The 20,204-nt window shown below is 37.7% G+C and overlaps 1 protein-coding gene across 20 annotated transcripts in view; it reads right to left on the reverse strand.

Annotated features, from left to right (window-relative positions):
• atf7ip (activating transcription factor 7 interacting protein) overlaps positions 1 to 20,084 on the reverse strand; it is a 32,984-nt gene extending 12,900 nt beyond the window's left edge. For 4 of the 20 annotated variants that reach the window (XM_079462072.1, XM_079462062.1, XM_079462063.1 and 1 more), the window contains exon 1: positions 3,809 to 3,838. In XM_079462072.1, coding sequence (XP_079318198.1) covers positions 3,809 to 3,817 — 9 coding nt within the window. In that variant the 5' untranslated portion in view covers positions 3,818 to 3,838. Of the gene's footprint in view, positions 1 to 3,808; positions 3,839 to 10,477; positions 10,564 to 17,676; positions 17,948 to 19,169; positions 19,203 to 19,499; positions 19,605 to 19,858 lie in introns of those variants that run through there. The other 16 variants (XM_079462081.1, XM_079462078.1, XM_079462065.1 and 13 more) reach the window with 10 other exon arrangements.
• Positions 20,085 to 20,204: the final 120 nt, after the last annotated feature.

The following is a 20,204-nucleotide window of genomic DNA, read 5'->3' on the forward strand; positions in this document are numbered from 1 at the left end:
CTCTGAGGCAGATTGAAAGCGGAGAATTGTGTCAAACTAAACTAGGTTTTAACATATTAAACATGGATGGAGCAAAGTTACATTGCTGTGATACTTGGTAGAAAGAGGGTGGAGTTACACTGCAGAGCAGACAATGGAAAATTACCGGACAGCATAGAGCGTACCATTAGAAGAACTGAACGGGGATATCCTAACTAGTTCCTAACCGTTCCTAACAGAGGTTAACTACTCGGGTTTCATACCTAACCAGAGGTTTCAGAGTAACACAAAAGTGCTGAATGCCTGCAAGGCCACATTTACATAAGCAAAGTTAAACCCTAGCACTACAACAACTTGTATACAGTCTGAATTCATTATCCAAACATGTATGATATGAAAAGAAAACATTCCTTAACAAATAATTATTTAGGAAAGAAAGAATTCCTTGTGTTCTAGCTAAGAAAAAACTCACAGGAGTCAGAACGCTCATCCCTCCCCCACTGCTGCATATTGTGCGGTCAAAATGACAGAATAAATATAGCCAGGGATTGTACTATTACTACAAACAGGGGTGTAGAGATGCAACTTCCGTTAAACTTCCTTTAAATAAAATAATAACTTGGTTCCTGACAAAACTAACAAATTTCAAATGCATTTAATAAAAGCGTGATGATATGTACAGCAATATCTTTTCTCTGAACCGAGGCCTGGGCCAACCTTCAGCACAACAGCTGGAAATTGTTCACCAATTCACACGCCTTACTAGCAATTAATAGGAAACATGTTCAAACTGCTAGTCAGATTGGTCTACGCAGTGCATTGGTCGTCGGAATGTAAGTAATGAGAGTTCTGAGTACAACAGATCAAAATCAGTCCATTATCAAAAAATAACTCAATATGAATATGAAATCTCAGTCAAGCTCAACAAAAATGCCAATTCATATTAGCTAACCGTTCTTTCAGCATTCAATCTCATACAAACAGGCACCAAATATCCAATGGCTTGATTTTTGTTCAGTTGTCTCTCTCCAGGCCCATGTGCCTGCTCTACTCTGAATAAACAAGTAGCCGGCGTTTCCTGCACATCTAATCAAATGCAGCGATGCACCATTGCACCAATATACAGCATTACGGCAAGTAAAACTGCATTTTAGCTGATTTGGTGATTGTTGTCTGAATTAAATTAAATAAGGGAGAAAGTAAATAATAATGTAAATACTTCAATAAGAAAACAAATTAGTTTTGCCCTTGCTACAGAACTGAAAAACAAACTTGTGAAAGAATTTAACACAAATAAAATGGAGCTTTAGTTATCGATAAAATCACTGTTGGTAATTCGATTTTTGTTACAGTCACGTCTAACTCTAAATTCTCAAGGTACTATTACTTGTTCTGTGTATTTATAGTCCATGACACTGAACTATCAATCTGTTCATATGATGATGGAAATCAACACAGAATTGTTATGAAATAAATGGTTAAAGGTGATATGGAACACTGCAACTGGGTTATACGGCACGTTAAGTTAAAGAGCGAATATTCCTTGATTTTTAAGGTCCTATTTGGTTTATGTGGTGTCCAACAACACGTTTACGTACATACAAGGTGTAAAACTCAGTTTTTCTTATTGACTGACTCTCAAATCATCCGTTTAATCCCCTCCTTTACGCTAGCATACTCTGATCTGATTGGTCAGATTAATCTGTTGGGATTGGTCTACCTGGAAAGAGGCTCACAAGCTACGGTGTTGGGGGAGAAGAGTTTTTCTAGCAAAACGTAGGCGGGACTATATGTAGTGACGTAAATCCGTGGCGTTTCGCGCATAGGCTAGGGCGCGACTCATTTGCATGATTCAGAGTCGACTCCCTTTTATCCAAGCTAATAACTTTGTTATTTATTCACCTTCGGCTTTTCAACTTGCTAGACAGCTTTCATTCTCACACACGGCAACATAACAAACTGCATAAAATGTAATTTGCATGATCACGTAGTATGTACTCTTTAAGAACAGTAACTGTGTGAGGATCTCATTGCAGGTTTTGTACAACATTTGTCATGTCTGATTAAGGCCCTTTAGATCTGATTTTTACTGATAGTTACTGGAGAAGTACTTTTAGAGTCCACACATTCTGATCATTCTGTTGACCGTTCTATGTCAATCTGCTCTAGCTTTAGTTTGATACTATATCGAGAGTTTAAATCCAGGTAAATTGAGAAACTTGACAATTAAATTACTTTCCCAATGAAAATTAATTTTTTTAACACCTCAACAGCGGTGTATTTTTCTGGTCTATTGTCAAAATTCAGTATTACGGCGCATTTTATGTAGGATTAATCCATCTTGAAAACAGCCATTGTGATCGAAAGCACAAAGAACTAATCTCAAACACAACCGGTAAAAACTGGCTGAAACCAGTTGTGACAGGTTTAACTGAGAGTTGCATGTTATTGGCTTTTCTCACATGTCAGTCTGAACTTGTTGGATCCAAAAACTGTGTAACATATCCCAAATCTCCTTTCAAACCACACGGGTAATTTTATGATGAACTGATTAAGGGTTTTTGAGCGATAAAATATTCTTTTTTAAATGTCACACAACTGCTGCACAAGTAAATGAAATGCAACACATTTCAGGCAATAAAGGCAAAAACAATTGAATTTAAGAATACTAGGATGATTCAAAGCGATTCAAATCAAAACACGACACAAAAGTAATCAACACACGCTGCATGTTCAACAGATTCAGTGTTTCAGCGAGGTCTCTTTAACAGCCCTTCCCCCCACTCTGCCATTTCATACCAGTAGCTCGGTGTTGCAATAACACAAAATGGCCACCAGCTCGACTGCTGCCAAACAACTGCAGGCACACCAATAATGCGTTTAAAACGAGAAAGGATAATCAAAGTACAAATCAAATTACTCAGTTTCACAGGTTGACCATTTATGTCTCCTGTTTGCACTTGTTCCAATCCAGCATGTTTCTTCCTGTTCAACTCTCTTGTTCCTTACACCAAGGCTCTAGCATTACCCTTGTGGAATTCTGTTGATTTCTGTCTTATACGGTTCTATCACTAGGGTTGTGTGACTTCAACAAGACCAGCTGAATGTGAATTGAGAAGGCCCTTGATGTGAACAACAAACTGACAAAGATTCTGTTTTGCGCGTCAGGTGTAAGCTGACCATCAACCTGCTGACTTTCAAGACTATTTACGTTTCCTATAGGCACTCATCACCTTCAACACTGGAACCCCAGTTTGACATTTGTTTAAGAGTAAAGTCAATCTCCAGGAGTATGCGCTACTGGCTGGAATCCCAGTTTGCACAACCAAACCTCTACAGATGATCTAGAATGCAGCGGCAAGAGTGGTCTTCAATGAACCCGAAGAAAGCACATGTCACTCCTCTCTTCATTAAGTTACATTGGCTCCCTTTAGTTGCTCATGTCAAATTAAAAACTCCGCTCTTGGCCTACATGACCACCACTGGTTCGGCACCCCCATATCTTCACTTGCTAATACAGATTTATATACCCACTGGATCCCTACGCTCTGCAAACGAACGACTTGTAGTGCCATCCCAAAAAGGATAAAAGTGTCTGCTAAATGACTAAATGTTATCGAACGCATCAAAAGATTTAAAGAACTATAGAGAAGAATGATAGTTCGAACACCACAGGTAAGCAAGGCTGCTTCTGAAAGCTGAATTGATTATGATTAACAAAGATTGAATACGATGGGATTATTAAACGTTCATTTACAAATTATAATTAATCATAGTTATCTGACTTATTAATGAGTGTCTGATACCTTCAACAAAAAATACTACTCACAATTTGCATAGGTACTTTCTATTTCTGTCTGTATTATATACTTTTCAGGTGCATTTTATAATACCTTAGCTGGTCTCTAAACAAGCATATTCAACACAGGTGTGCTTAATCCTTCCAAATGTTTGGCTGTGTCTCAATCAGCTCCCTTGTTCAGCAGTCAGGGCACTGACCAAGAAGTCAGCCATTTTAAGTGCTGTCTCATTCGCAAAATCCTTCTAGTGCACCGAAATGTTCGATTCTAAATATTTCCACAATGCACCGCAAAACCAGGGAGCATCGATCACGTGACACATTTTGAAGACGTTCACACTAAAATCGTTGGACCCAACTCAATGTACTTCATGAAACGCTATGTAACTTTTGAAAAGACAAACACTATTTTATTTTATTTATAAGCAAACGTTTCTAGACAGACAGGCAACACAACAGTTAAATTTAATAATCGACCAGATTTGTTGACTGATATGTAACAGAATGATGAAAGTGTATCTTCAGAGTACTTCAACCAGTATTTAAAAAAGAAAGTCAGAGAGATGTCGGGTTTGCCGGTGTTGATTAATACCAGCTGTGAGGTATAACGGCGCGCTTAAGCAGTCACAGGAAAATAAGTGAACGGTGTCTCAATGAGAAGGGAGCCAGGGTCCTTGCCAGTGCCCGAACATGTGTACCCAATATACTGATTCAGGTTTTCGGGAGCTGATTGGGACACAGCCAGGGTTTATCTCTAATCAAGCATGCAGGCAAGCTAATCAAGGACTTCAGGATCACTTGTAAATTACAGGCAGGTGAGTTGGAAGAGGGCAGGACCTAAAATCTGCTGGAAGACAAATCTACTCAAAAAGGAATGAATACCCCTGCAACAGCATTTATTAAGCATCATAATCTCTAAAAAATATATGTTTTGCATATCCTAATAAAAAGCCAGATAGCTAAACTTTTGCTAAGCGAGTATCTTTAAAAAAATGCTAATACTTTCATGCTAATGCAAACATTTAGTAAACTGCTAAATTATTACTTGTCGTTCATTATAAACTACACCTTCAAACAAAAGGACAGAAAAAGAACAAAGGCTGTGTCCTGATATCGACAAGGGGAGGCCACCTTCTGCTCGGAGGAGGAATTAGCGAGGCTGACTAGCCTTGTATATTCAACTGCCTAGCACTTAACCTGAGTCGATGGGGGAGGGGCAGGACTGGGAATGTACCATGGATTTTTGCAGGGCTTGTACAATAGTTTTAGTATTTCAATACTTAACACTTAAAATGACCAGTAGACAGATACGATGTAAACAACTGTCGCATTTGAATATAATTGTTTTTCATATATTACTATGAAAGGGAAAATGCTTCGAAACTGAACTGATAGCTGTTTAAATGTACGATGGATCTCAGTTTATTAAACTAGGTCTTACGAATATCAAATTTACTTTGGAGCAATGACATACTGCAGTGTTGTAGCTCCACGCACAGCAGAGCAGGCAGTGGAAAATTACTGGGAGCATGGAACATACCATTATAAGAATGAAGAGGGGAGCATGCTAACATTTATAGTTTATATATCCATCTATTTTCTATACTACTGATCTTGTGAACGGTCGCCAGGAGAGCTACAGCCCATCACAGAATATAGCATGTTCATGTTCTAGTATCTTACGTTTCATCTGAGGTCCACTTAGCTAAGCCTGACAGTGACTTCACCGCCTTCAATAAATGTGAAAATTAGTTTTTCTGTAATTACAACTGATTGGACAGATCCCCTGTATAGCTGTTCCTACCACGTTATTAGTCATGAGAAAACACATGCACTCCTTTCACAGGGGCACATAAATAGTACATTGAGGGGGGGGGGGGGGGGGTTACCATGGACTGTGAATCCCTGTACCCATTCTCACTAGCGCATGTTAATATAACGGAGAAAACGCAATAAAGTAGTCTGGCTTACAGTACCCAGAACCACCTTAAAGACCGCCACAAAACAAACCACGGTAAACTCCAGTGGACCACAGCGCAGCCATTTAATATACTATGCAGTTCTACACACTGACTTACGCACGCACAAAATCAAGAATTAAATGAGAAAAAGTCTTTAGAAATATGTGGGGGAAATACATAGAAGTGAGAACACACAGAAACCCCACAAAATTCATGTCACAATAAGGATGGACCATTTTATAACTGAATTGATTGTGGAGATTCACAACTTCCTTTAAACACGGACCAGACCAGAACATAACAAAACAGTTTTTAGCAATTCAAATATAGTCTGCTGTTGTGTTCACAGATTTAATACAGCTCTGAACAGAAATCTGTGCCAATCTCAAATTCAGCAGCGTGAACAGGATCGCTAATTCCTGAATAGCATTAGCTTTCAATGCAGAGGACAGACTCTAGCCGCTAGTCAGACTGTTGGTCGCAGCAGTAAAATTTTAATCATCTGAACACCAGCGGCAAGGAGGGAATTCTGAGAAGCAGGAATCAACACTGATTCAAAATTCATATGTGCATTTCAATAGTACATAGTAATCAGTTCAAACAAACACATTTCAGCAACTTATCCAAGTGAAATGTTGAATACTGTTTTGAACATTCTGTATGTTGAGATTCCACAGTGATCTTTACACAAAAAGTGGATTCACACACAACTATCCTGTCATTTAAAGTCAACTGAGATGCTAGATGATCCCCTAACAGACAGTTCATATTAACACACAGAATTCAGAAGGTCAGCCTATTCAAAGCTGGAAACAGAACTAATGCGAAATTAAATTTCAATGTCATAACATTTTTAAGGCATGATCATTTTCAGTGTCTAACCACCCACAGGATTATATTTCCCTGCGCTGTTGATAGCAGGTTCGCATCTGCAGAATATACAGCGCTACTCGAATAAAACAGTAATTCAGCTTGTTTTTAGTATATTATTCTACTTTCTTTAAACTGAATGTAAAATAAAACATGTAGATAGATTATTTTCTGTATTTATTTTGCACGCAACAACATACAGTAAATGGGGGCTGAGATCTGTTTGGTTACTGACATTCTTTCAAATATCTTCATTTGTGAACAATCTAATAATTCACTCGGTCATGGGCATTCAATTTTGTTATTTTTAAATAATGACATATAATTCCCCCCTCACTGGTATTATGATGTAACAATTACGATGTAGGTACCTTTAGGGAAAAAACATAGGCCTAGTTCTGACCAATGAAACTTTGGGGGATTAGATTACTTATTAATAGGCTTCTATTAATGATGTCATATTCCTTTAGTAGGTTTACTTTTTGCCCTGGACAACCACAGTGTTTGTGCTCAATGCGCGCATAAGAAAATTACAAATTGTAACACTGTGAAACATTATGTATTGTAGAGTATGCACTGTGTACATACAAAGTTGACGGAATAAATTGTTCTGCGGAACTTGTGCTGTACTGTAGTTCTTCTATTTTTCATGCCAAACACATGGACATTTATACTGCAAGGTTGATGAGCAACAATATAATGCTAGTACATTAAGGATATATCTAATGTGAAAATATGGACAAGACCAAATGCATGTTTGAGGACATGGAGAGCACTAATATATTATTTGTAGCTTAGTTGTTTATTATCAGACTAGTTTTAAGCAAATATTTAGACTGCATCAGCTTTATGTGGAGTGTTAAATCAGTATAATGAAATGCTTATGATTATTGGCATCTTGCATCTACAACAACAGATCCCTAAAATACTAAAATAAAAATTGCATATGACAATGATGGCTAAGAAACGTATCTGTAAAACTAAGAACGAAGAGATCCTAGTAGAAATGTAGACGGCCGAGCATTAAATATACTATTCAATAAACTCCAAAGAAGCACAAACATTAGGAGGAGGTAAATAAATAACAATTACATAAATAAAAACCTGAGCAGAATTAACTCTGAGAAGGTTGTTGTTCATTAAACACGATCAGGGAATCAATCTTAAACAACAATCGCTTAAAAACAAGTGTGTACTCCAGTGCTATGTGCACAATTGGCTTCTCATAGACATGACTGGCAGAAACCGGCTAGAACTAGCTGAGACCAGATTTAGCCATGGGTCGTAGATCTCTCTCGTAGATCAGTCTCTGAAAACAAACCAGCGCATCACCCATCAAATTAATGTAATATTTAACAGATGATTGAGCTTTAGTTATATTGTTTTTCAAATATTCTATCTTATAGTATTTTTAAGGCAAATCTGCCCTACAGTCAAGAGACACATCTAAGGCACTAAAACGAACAAAAACACCTGAAATAACTTGAATCCAACACAGAACAAGAGATGTAAACTGTGCACACTGCAGCTTCGACTGAGTCCGTTTTACAGCAAGGTCTCTTTAAGAGCCCCTCCCCACTCTGCCATTTCATGCTTATGAAGCTTCAGTGCAATAACACAAAATGGCCACCAGCTTGACAGCTGGCAAACCAAACCACTGCAGTTGCACTGTTAAAAAAAAAAAATTCGAAAAAAGCCTTGATGTATAACTATTAAGATTGTCTACTTTACGCTCCATATTGTACTAATCTAATGTTTTGTCTGTATTCTAAGGTCAAGGTTCAGCAGTAACGTCTTATGTGGGCTTATTCCATTTTTTCTAAATTGCTCTCTCGACAAGGTTGTACAACCTCAACAGCAGACAGTGTGTTATTCACTCTTCTTTTGTCACACAAACTAATCTGCTGTGATATGACACATATATGAAGCGTCTTTCATTCTTCTATGGCCTCTGGATAACGTCACGTCAAGAATTTAATTGAGATGTCATGTGTAGACACCTCCTGCGCTTCAGTTCCTGCTTCACTCTTCTGGCTTGCACTTGTGTTCCATGAACGATTTAAGCAAGCGGCTCACCAACCAACTAGAAAGCACTCCACAGGACCGTCACACCAAATGACTCAAGTTGCTGAAATCTGGCCCCCTTCAGTGGTCTGATACCAATCCAAAATGGAAGCGGGTCACCAATTTTAACAAGTGGCGTGACTAGCAACTCATTGGTCAGAGTCAAGATCCAGATTCAAAACCACAGGAACCTGTCCTGCTTTTTACCGTCCGTAAAAATATGAAACAAGTTTCATCTTTCTGGGGAATCAGCAGGGCTTTATGAATCTTTGGAGTTGTTAATTCCTATCAGATGAGAGAGACGCAGACATGTACCCACACTCCCTTTGGATCAACTATATAACTGAAGCTTTCATCTTAAAATCATTGGGGAAAACCCATGAGTTTAAGTTCCCAAACATACCAACCTGGTCTGTGAGCAGTAACGTTTCAGGTTATGTAAGTTCGGCTTACGTCATTACATTCCAAAACATTTCGCACAGCAATTCACAACAAAGCGTTGCAGCAAGTCAATTTAGTCAATCACATTAGTAAGAGTTGTCACATTTCTACTAATTAAAAAAATACGTTGGCTTAGCATTCATGTCTGCGAATGCATCAGCATGTTTATGGCTTTGTAAAAGCTTAGTAAAACTGCACATGTTTGTTGCATTTAACGTGGCATCTTGTGGCACAAAATTCTCATCCAACCAGTGTGCAGTTAAACTTAAAAGCGACACAGGGGACACGTCTCAGCTCCAGATATCTGTTGTAAAACTCACCGCATTGACATCTTTAATTTTTTCTGATATGTGTTTGCAGACTTTTCGGTACAGTTCAGGTAGAGATAAATATCAGATAAATATTTACGCTTCGGCGTGTCGTACTGCGGCTCCAGGTGGTTTATAAGGAGTCTGAAGCCATTATTCGCAACGACGGACAGCGGTTGCCCATCCATAACAATGAAAGCGGTGGAACTTATTGGCGTAGCTGTTGTAAAATAACTCCAAATGACAGATATTTTGGCTCGCTCCATGCTGTTCGCTGCTATATGTTCACGTGCACTACGTACAGAGCACGTTGCTAGCGTATGATGTCGCACGTTGCTAGCGTATGATGTCACACGTTGCGCAAAGCACAGCCGCCCACGAGAGAGTTTAAGCGCCGGTGTCTCCGTGAACTTTTACATCGTCTAGCACAAATTTTATGTCAGATCGGGTATCGGTGACAAATTGCACCGATACCCGATCTAGAATTTTATTACGTATCGACGCCGATACCCGATACAAATATCGGATCGGAGCATCCCTAGTATTTACCTATTAAATTGGTAGATTAAAGTAATTTCCAACCGTGTCAGTTGACAAAATTTTGCCAGAGCATATTAGCTCAAACTAAATATTGCTCATGATTCCAACAGGAGATCCAACTTTGCTCAAGGTTTATTTCAAAGTTTAGTCGAACACACATAGAATCTAATCAAGGTCCTCAGAATCACTGTAAATCACCACCAGGTACGTTGAATCCAAACTCTCCTCAGGGGAAAATTTCCAAGAACCATATTATATCTGCCAAGAGACAACTGGTTAAAATTCAGTCCAAAGTGTTGAGCACATATAAAACGCCAGTCAGTTCAACACATTACATAGCTTAATATGTCATCTTTAAAAAATTCTAGCATGTTCCCGCTAATGCTAACAAATCGCGAACACCTCATGCAATGCAAAAACATTATGCAAATTTACGTAAATTAATAAATTAAACTTATAAACGAAGTATTCTGATGAAAACAGTAACAAATGTTAAAAGGACAGAGAACTGTGACCTTAGACTGCTTCCCTCAAATGCAGGCCACCTTCTGCTTGGAGGAGATATTTACAAGCCTGTTCTAGCCTTTGTACAATCAAGAGCAGTAAAACTGAGTCAGATGGGGGAGGGGAAGGACTGAGATTGTACCATGGATTTTGTAGGGGTGCTACTGTAAGTTACTTAAGCTATATACGCTTGACACAAAAAATAGCATGGTTGCGTATCTAATTACACATAACTGCAATAAACAGACTGTATTTTATAGTAATTTTTAATGATTGTAATTAATTTGAGAAATTATTATTAATGACAATAATTCAAATGTCATTAACTTTAAAATAGACAAGTTCTGAAATCGTATTGAATAGTAAGATATTTTGAGGTCATCTCTCTGCTTTGTGAAATACATTCATAAGCGAAGTGACAGTGCAGTATTGCTCCACCATCTTGCTATCAAGTAACAGAGCCGAGCAGACAATGGAAAAATCACCCGAGAGTATGGAACATACCATTACAGGAACGGAGGGGATGAGAGTGAGACAACAACTTGTATATCGCCAGAGCAGGCGCAGTAATAGCAAAAATACTCATTCTGTCTACTTGTTTTTAAACTACAGTTCATGGGACTCATTGAACACGTCACAAATAATGCCAAGTGCACTAAAGGTCATTGCATTGAGGTTCATTGTCTAGGTATGTCAAATGAAAGAATCCTTTCCAAATGTAGTTACAATCCAGATTACTTGTGCAAGACTTCTTTAAAAAGAAACTCAAATACAACAGGAGACTTCTTAACATGCTTGCTGAAGAAAGGGGAAGAGCCATAAAGCACAATACCATTCTTGAGATTTGGGGAGTAGTTTTTGGTTTCCGCTACTCCACGCGTAACTTGCCTCTTATACTTTTTCAATCTCTCACAATTTTATTGGCTGTTTATCCCTGTTGCTCTACTGACTAGTATGCACACTTGACAATTGATCAGACAGATTACAAACCAGTTTGTCTGCAACTAATCGCAATGTGTGTCGGTACACACTAGAGAGAATCGGTGATGGCTACATGCTGCTAGATCACTAGCACTTTATGTCGGGTCGGGCACACTGAACAATCTGCTCAATTGTGAATGAAGTATACTTGAACACTTTGGTAAAAGCCTATTTGATTAAAGGAAAGGTGTGTGACATTGTAAAAGAAGAGGAGGTGTGGTGCGAATAAAACAAAAATGTCAAATATTTTAACTGTTAATTTGCAAACGAAAAACTAAATTATTGGATTTAACCGCGTGGTTAAGCAATGTTTGATCTACACAAAGCGGGAAGGTGACAGACCTCGGGTCAACATCAATAAACAGTTAAACCATAAAACAAATTGAGAAGAACACAAAACACGCTGGTGGCGGAGTAAACCTGTTAACACACAAAACAACCATGCTAGCCCTTGCAGGAAAGTAAGAGACTCACTGGTTCTGTTACCAGATGAGCCAATCATGAGCCGCCACATGCCATTGAACACGGGGGAGGGGTGGCAGCAATAAGACCGTACCATATACATTGCAGGAGATTTTAGGTGTTGTCTGAACGCTGTGGTAATGCGTCAAAAATATTCAGAATATCACGATATCGTACTAATCAAGTGTGAAACTTTTTTATTACCTGGTTTACAGTAGTATGAGAAAGTAGATTACTTTTATCAATCCCCAAATGATAATATTTGAACATGTCGCTTAAGAGAAAGACAGCAATTTTCTAAAACCCAAATGTGCTACAAACAATAAAATAAAATATATAAGTATATAAAGAAAATAATAAAAAAAGATGTAAATGTATTTTTATTTTAAAACCCATCCTGAGGGGAAACCCTCTTTGAATAGTTATCCGTCATCTGGATAAAAATGTATTATGTATTATTCTGATCCAGCCCAGAAATCCCTGTCCAGAATGTGAGAGGCCATGGAGCCCTGTCAGCACGATGAGACGGTTCTAGCTCAGAATCAAATACCGTTGATGTCATAACGATATTGGCTCTCACATGTCAAGCCAATATCAATGGCCAAACCAAGTCACATGATAAGATGTATGGAGATTTTCATGGTATCATTACTCTTTTGTTACTTGGAAAGTACAGAAGTTCTTTTTGTGTGAGTAAAGAGATCAAATGTTTGTTTTTGGGTAAACCACCTGTGATTAAATGAGCTAAATTCACAATGCCCTATAGTGTGCAACAACAAATATACCACCATTTGTAATGAAAAATGTTGCCTTGTTGATATGGGAGCTCTTAAAAAGATTGCCAATAGCAGAAACAGCTTATTTTAAGATCATTCTTCTAATAAAACAGCTTGAAAAATATTCTCTCATAAATCTGTACACTAAAACCTCTCAAACGAATCGTCATTAATCAGCACAGAATGAATCATAGTGAACCAAGCAAAATCGGTATAATTCGCTTAATACGAAAATAGTATTTTGTGAAAACGTGTACAGATAATGCGTTACTTGAGAAACATAACAGTTAGGGACCTGAAATCTTGGTTGTTGTTCACAGTTCCACTGTTCAATCAGGAAGTAAAGCTGTGCTGCCAACAACCGGTTTCAGCCAGTTCTGCCCCTTAATTCACTCAGGCTAAAAGAAGCTCTTTTACTACTCATTCCTTGTCAATTTCTATGAGTTTTACTAAGAAAATCTGTACTGTACCATTACAGGCACATTTCCCTTGGGGATTACAGCCTGTGTTTTCACAATTTATGAATAAATGAAGTAAATATACAGACATGAAATTTGAGGGTCATTCCGATGCATTTCAATGAAAAATACATAACACTGAAGATCTACGACATTGCAGCACATATTAACAGAGCTTTATAAAGGAAACTCAACCACATACTTCTAGATGTGTAAATTGTATTTAATGTAGCATTTTACAGTAGGCTACATGCCGACGTGTAGATGTCTTTGGACTAATCATGTAACAACATAAATGTGAAAAAGTCCACAGGAAATACATGGTGGCACAGCTACCCTGTTATTCACAGACAAGCACAGTCATCCCCTCCCCCCTCATGAGCACAGTGAACGTCAATGACCAAGTGGAAAATTACAGACAGAACGAGGCTAAACCATTTCAAGAGATCTTTAGGGGTGGAGCATGGGCATAGTTGATCTTTTTGCATTGTAAGAATAGACTACGAATACAGCTACACCCAAAAGAAAAACAATATAAATCTATGATATTTAAAAAAAAGAAAGTGATTATTAAAGATGGTGAACAAGTAGTCAGACTAAAGAAGTAGGAATTTTTTTTAGTTTAACAGTTTGAAAGATATACGTTAACTATTGTACCGGTGTCAATATGGGCCATATTCTTTAACCGCTGCGTGAAAAAACTGGAAAACGTGTTGTGCATATGCAGAACAGTAAAATCTCACTGACAACCTGGTTTCATTCGAAAAAAAGAAAAAACGTAAACTTTATTCCTGAGTGTATTAATCCAAACACAGGATTGAAACTATTTTGTCCAAAGGTGCTTAAAGAAACACTCTTGGGATAATTCACACAGAACGGTGCAAGCATTCTCAGGCAGTGTGGAGCAGCTCAACCTTACTACTAAAGATGTGCGGTAGGCGTGTTTTTTATAATATCAGAAATGGGCTTATGTCAGTGTTCTATGCTGTAAATACATCTTAGTTCTGGGTCTGAGTTATTGAGCATGAGTCCTTTATCCTTTTGAAATGGACCACTTGGCTTGATAGACGGCTTGTGGATAGATATCGCAAGAATTCTCTTGTGAACACATCCCCCAAAAAGTTCCTACAGTGGCCTTTAATGTTCCAGTTAGAAAAGACAGATCCAATCAGATGCATATACTTACAGCATAAACAGGACTCATTAGATCACATTACACCTGTTTTCAAAATTCTGTGTCCAGCTTGTCCATACAAATCTTTGAACCCAGTGATGTTACCAATCAGACTTGACAGTGCCATCAGCGTCCAAACACACACATCCAGATAAATTTACTACCGATAAATGGTCAACCTTGTGGAGAATTAAGACATTCTGAAGATCAATTCCCCACACCGAAGCCTATTTTTTCCATATGTGCACATTAACGGTACGAATGATGCCCAAAATATCCTATTTCACACTTTAAATTAGTTCCTTTTAAAGTTTCGTGAATTTGCCGGTGTTTTGCCCAATAGTTACATTTTAGTTTTATGATGATAACCAATATTTACAGAAGCACCACAAGTGCTGTGAGCTTTTCACATTTAAAGAAGATTGTTAAAAATATTTCATTTCTAAAGAGATAGTTTAGAGTTGCAGCCAATGAAAGACAAAACTGAAAACCATTGAACTATATAATGTTGTAAAGTCCATAAACTCCCACTAGACTTCTTAACTGTTACAAACCAACAATTCTTTGCCGTTTTATTTTACGGTTGTGTATTTGGTTTTGTTGTGTTGCGCATATTTTAGAAGTACATTTACATTTAGAAGACGCTTTTATCCAAAGCAACGTACAAAGAGTTCTGGGAGCAATGAGCGATATAAGTAAGATTTCCGTTGAATACTTTTTTGGTGTAAAATACATGCACTGTTCTCACCAAACAGTTCTATTTTTCGAAATTAAATAAATTGAATACAAATCATTTAAAAAATTGTCTGTGAAAAAATTATATGAATTTTAAAGAAAACCACATCAAATGTCTTTGAACTGATTGAAAGATCACACTTGTTGGTTTGATGTAATATGGACAGACGATTCTATCTGATTAATTATTTTTAACGTTATTGTTGTTTATGTTCGGAAAATAAGCACCCATGTAAACAGGAAGAAACTGTCTAATATTAAACAAAACAGCATGTATTTTTTATATGGATTTAGTTTTCCAACTGCTTCAAGAGTAGCTGCTTAACATATCCACAACATCACGTTGCAAGTATACTGGCTAGTCGACATTACATATTCTATCAATAATATATCTATATCAACTTCTATGTGTTTGAAAATTTAGTATTAATTCCAAAATGCATTGCATCTAATGTGATACTGTGCAATGTTTTCCCCATTTGTGAAAATCCTTAAAATCTACCTTGTATGGCAACACAGATTTATTCCTAACTCGTGCCATTAGTTGAGGCAGTGTGATGTCCAACAGATTTGGGCAACATAAACAAACCACACCAAAAATGTTTTTAAACGTATATCAGTGCTTCCACACCCACTGGATTGGTATCACAGAAGAACACATGTCCCAACAACCCCTAAATCTGATTTCGCTTTAGGCATACTAACCCACTAAACAGCTTGGAAATAACTTAAATTCTGTTTTAACTAGCTTACCCTGAACTATCATCTGTCGATTAATTTCAGTTCCAGGTCAGATTTACATCACTCCATGTAATGGCCGCTACGTTCCTTTTGTGACACTGCACGCGGTAGACCAATCACAGCAGACTTAACAGTTAACAGTAACAACTGCTGTGACTCGAGGTTGAGTATGTGTGCAAAACATTGTATGTGATGGAATCCCGTCCGCCAAAGTTGTGTTGTTGGGTTATCTGTAACAACTACAGGATCTTTTTCTGTTGGTCTCCATTCCTCTGCATGCCCTCTTCAACATTTCTGCCATATGAGCGCCGGTGTGGCTTTTGTACAGTGCCCTATTTGGAGAATGTACGCATTCATTTTCCACTTGTCATCAATCAAATTAACTGTCATTGTCACGTAGGACTCCGTGGCCCTGGATCTCCACAAGTCGCAGGTGAGGGCAACTCTCACAGCAGAATCGAGTGCGCTCTCTACCCTTTGTCTGATCTGTGTGTACAGAGCTGGAACTGCCGTTTCGCTTAAATGTTTTCAACTCTGGATTTGATAACTTGGTTCCGGAATTTTTTGCATTCGGCAAAAACCTTTGTTTTCCACCACAATGTAAGGCCGAGGATCCTTTCATATAAACATGCCAAATTGGCGCATTTCTGATTTATCGTTGGTCTGCAATCACGCTCGTATTTCTTCTTCGCTGTGAATTACAGTTTCCGTTCTTCTGACCATCCGGAATCTGGGAGCGCCACCACAAGAAATCTGGGGGTACTGGTGCTCCAATAAGCACATTGTGGGTACGAATTTAGATCTTTCGTATGTTGAAAAAAATCTATACCTGGTGCCAGTGTATCGATAACGTTTGGCGGGGCAAAATGTTGTGATAAACCGCCATATTGATTTTACGTTTTTACACGGTGTATGTACGTAAACTTGTCCAGTGGTCCAAGTTTTTAATGTTTTACCGCAGGAGACATTATTACTAATCTTCTGAAAGGCTACATTATATACAGATCCAAAAACAGCACATGAAACATTTGAATCATCATTCTTAATCCAAAAACGCAATGTCCCCAGCTTTTTCTTCAAAAGATCGCTTTTTTAAAGAAACTAATCAACATTGAGGAGATGATGAAAAGAACAAATTAATATACAATAAACTGATTATTCTGTTATTCTGGCTAAATCCTTTCATGTGATATACTGTATGTGCATATACACAAAAGAAAATAATCAGAATTTTGGTTATTAAGCTATGGTGCTGGCTATGGATAAAGAGTTAATGTTATTTCAGTTCAGTGTCGGGTGTAACGGATTATATAGTTACTTCGTACAGTATTTCAATTCCTTTCCCCTGATAAAGTAAGTAAAGGATTATTCTTCATTGTAAAGTAAATTAATTCCAGTGACTTATATAAACCTAAATTGAGGTGAGTTTACCATTCACAAGAAATACTTTAATATATCTTGTTAAAATTCATATAAAAAATATGCATTGCTGGTTACAGGTGCCGTTAAGTTTAAGCTCATCTTTACATATCTAAAAATGTAACTATTTAAAGAGCTTTCATTTATATTGCCCATGTGGTCAAGGTTGACGCAGCGTAAGTAACGAGTAACGCAATTACTTTTAAGACAGTGTAATTCAATATAAAGTTAACGTTGTAATAAGGAATCCGTTTTTTAAACAACGCACAACACCGCATAAACAATACTCGTAAATAGAAATTGCCTCCCTGCTAATGTAAAAGCACACTGATTTAACATCTTTAGAAAAACAAACACACACTAAAGTCCGCGACATTTCACATTAAACCGTTAAAAGTAAAAAACGATATAGCCCAAAGTGTGACATTCGTTTCGTTTTCAAGAGAAAAAGCCTGTTAACTCACCCAGTGTTTTGATCGGTCAGAGAGCCTAACAACCGCTATCTCCAAAAATTCGTCTGCACGGGTTGTTTTTTATTGTGCACCTTTAAAATCTGCGCGTCCGCGGTCGCGGTTTCTGTTGGAAACGACTTTATCGTCAGCACGCGACGGAATCAGATACAGTCATACAAACTACGGCACAAGGAGACTGACTGTAGTCTACAGTGAAACGCCGCTGACAGCACTTCAACTGTGTACTCGGCGATTCGCGCTCTTCGCTCATCTCCGGTTGTAGAACAACAGGGGGAGGAGCCACGTGTTTCGCGGGACAGATCAGGATAAGCAACGCCCACAACACCAGCTCTTTAACGTTTTCAGAAACGATTTTCCGCGTGAGTCTAGAAATGCGCTTGTATTTATTCATGTATTTCTTATAAACGCAGTCTAGAATTACTTGTATACTTACTCATTTAGTCTCTATATTTACATAAAGCGCTTGGTTATAGCGTCACGAGCAACAGTGCAATGACGTCGTTTACACTGTGGCCGCCGTTTCGATCGTTTATGTTTGTTAACATCTCTCAGTTAAATTTTTCTGGCTTCGGTATAGGATCACACCCAGTGTGAAAATAATATGGTAAACTTAGTAAAAAAACAGGTTTGGTGATCTACTTGTGAATAAAAAAATTAATGTAAATATTTAAAATAGAAATTATATATTGATCTTGGCTACATTCAGGGGCGTTACTAGGCCCTTTTTAGGGGGGCTTCAGCCCTAATACAAACCTATTGTATTAAGTAATAATGAATCATTAGTGTATCAGAGTAAGAGTAGAGTAAAGGGATTTGTGTTTTATTTTAAGTAATTGATTTATAGAAGTGGCAAATTGATAATTCATGTTGTTATTTTTAATAAATATAAATAAACATAGAACAGATTAAACATATTTTTTTCAATAGACAATAACATTAATACATGTTTTGTCTATATTCTTATACATACACTTATCGACTAAAATGAAATAGTGGATAGCAATAAGGTTAGTACTATACAAACCTACCCTAATAGTCAAATAATATTTTTAATCATACCCTTATTGGGGGCTGAGCCCCCCTAAAATGAAAATCCTAGAATCGCCCCTGGCTACGCTTATATTATATATTATCATAGCCCATGCACACTGTATAATATTTTCTCAATATTGTATTCTGTATTTATTCAAACTGTATATCCTGCACTCGCTAATTGCACTTCTGGTTCGACCTAAACTACATTTCGTTACACTGTGCTTGTATATGTGTAATGACAATAAAGTTGAATCTAATCTAATATTACCACATTTATCAAGCGAGTTTCTAAATGCAATTGTCTCATCATGGTCGCTTTAACATAAAATGATTTTCCATCCACTCTTTAAGCGTAACCGTACCACCATCCTTGCAAATACATAAAAAATGCGTAAATACGTCATTGTCAGATACATGAAGTGTAATTGTAACATGTTTAATTTAACCACCTAAGTACTAACACAGGTCTATTGTGACGGAGATGGAAGGGGGATGGGAGCTGTGCCCCGTGGGAGGAGTTTGCGATGCCTCAGGCTTGTAAAAATATCCTCCAAATCGCACATGGAACATACGTCAAAAAAACATACAAGAGGTTATTAAAACGCCATACGTTTTTTAGAGCATTATGTACACAACCTGTTGTTCTTGTTGTCATGCACAAATCAGCTCCTTCAGTAAATCATCATTTTCACAATTTACTTGGTTTATACATTTTCCTAAAGTAAATCAAGCTGAAATACGATTGTGTGTAGTGTATGCACTTTCCCTAAAGCACTGACATCAGCCATTTTGTTGTCATGTCGCTTGTAAGGCAAACTGCTTCCCCCTTTGAAATGTCTGTCTGCAGTACCGCCAGCAAACGGACGGGGAGCTCTCAAATAGGCCTATGAGAGAAACACGATTTATACAAAATGCTGATATAAAATCTATTTCAGAGAATTAGTATGATTCGGGTTTACAAATGTCTCACAGTTAAGCAATAAAAACTAACGATTAAATAGCTTTTCAGTGCCATTCGGAAAACCCAGTTCTCTCTCCAGTTAGTCAAAATTGTTCTACCTGACTGAGGGTCAGACTTGCATTCGTTAAGAATGACATAAATCTTATCTGAAAAGTAGACTTATCTAAACCAACACACAGCTGGGGAATCACTTGTCTTGAGCACAGAGCAGAAGCTCCTCCTCTTTATCCAAGTCAGCCACAAGCACCTGAAACGACAGTCAGAAACAAAGACGACGAAATTTTCACTATAATCTTGAAAAAAACGATTAAAATGACGATTCAGTAACAGACACGTCATGTAACAACGCCAAATGCAGCGCGTCACGCGCTTTCGGAACAAAACAGTCCGGGGAGTAAAACGTACTGTACATACGTCATAAAGGATGGCAACGTCACACTAAACACTTGGCAACAGAACAGCCGTTACGTTTACATAACCGACATTTTAAACGTTGTTTTTAGTGTTTCCAGATCACTTGAAA

Source organism: Barbatula barbatula, assembly GCF_947034865.1.
Source record: "Barbatula barbatula genome assembly, chromosome: 8".
In the NCBI taxonomy this organism is placed as follows: domain Eukaryota; kingdom Metazoa; phylum Chordata; class Actinopteri; order Cypriniformes; family Nemacheilidae; genus Barbatula; species Barbatula barbatula.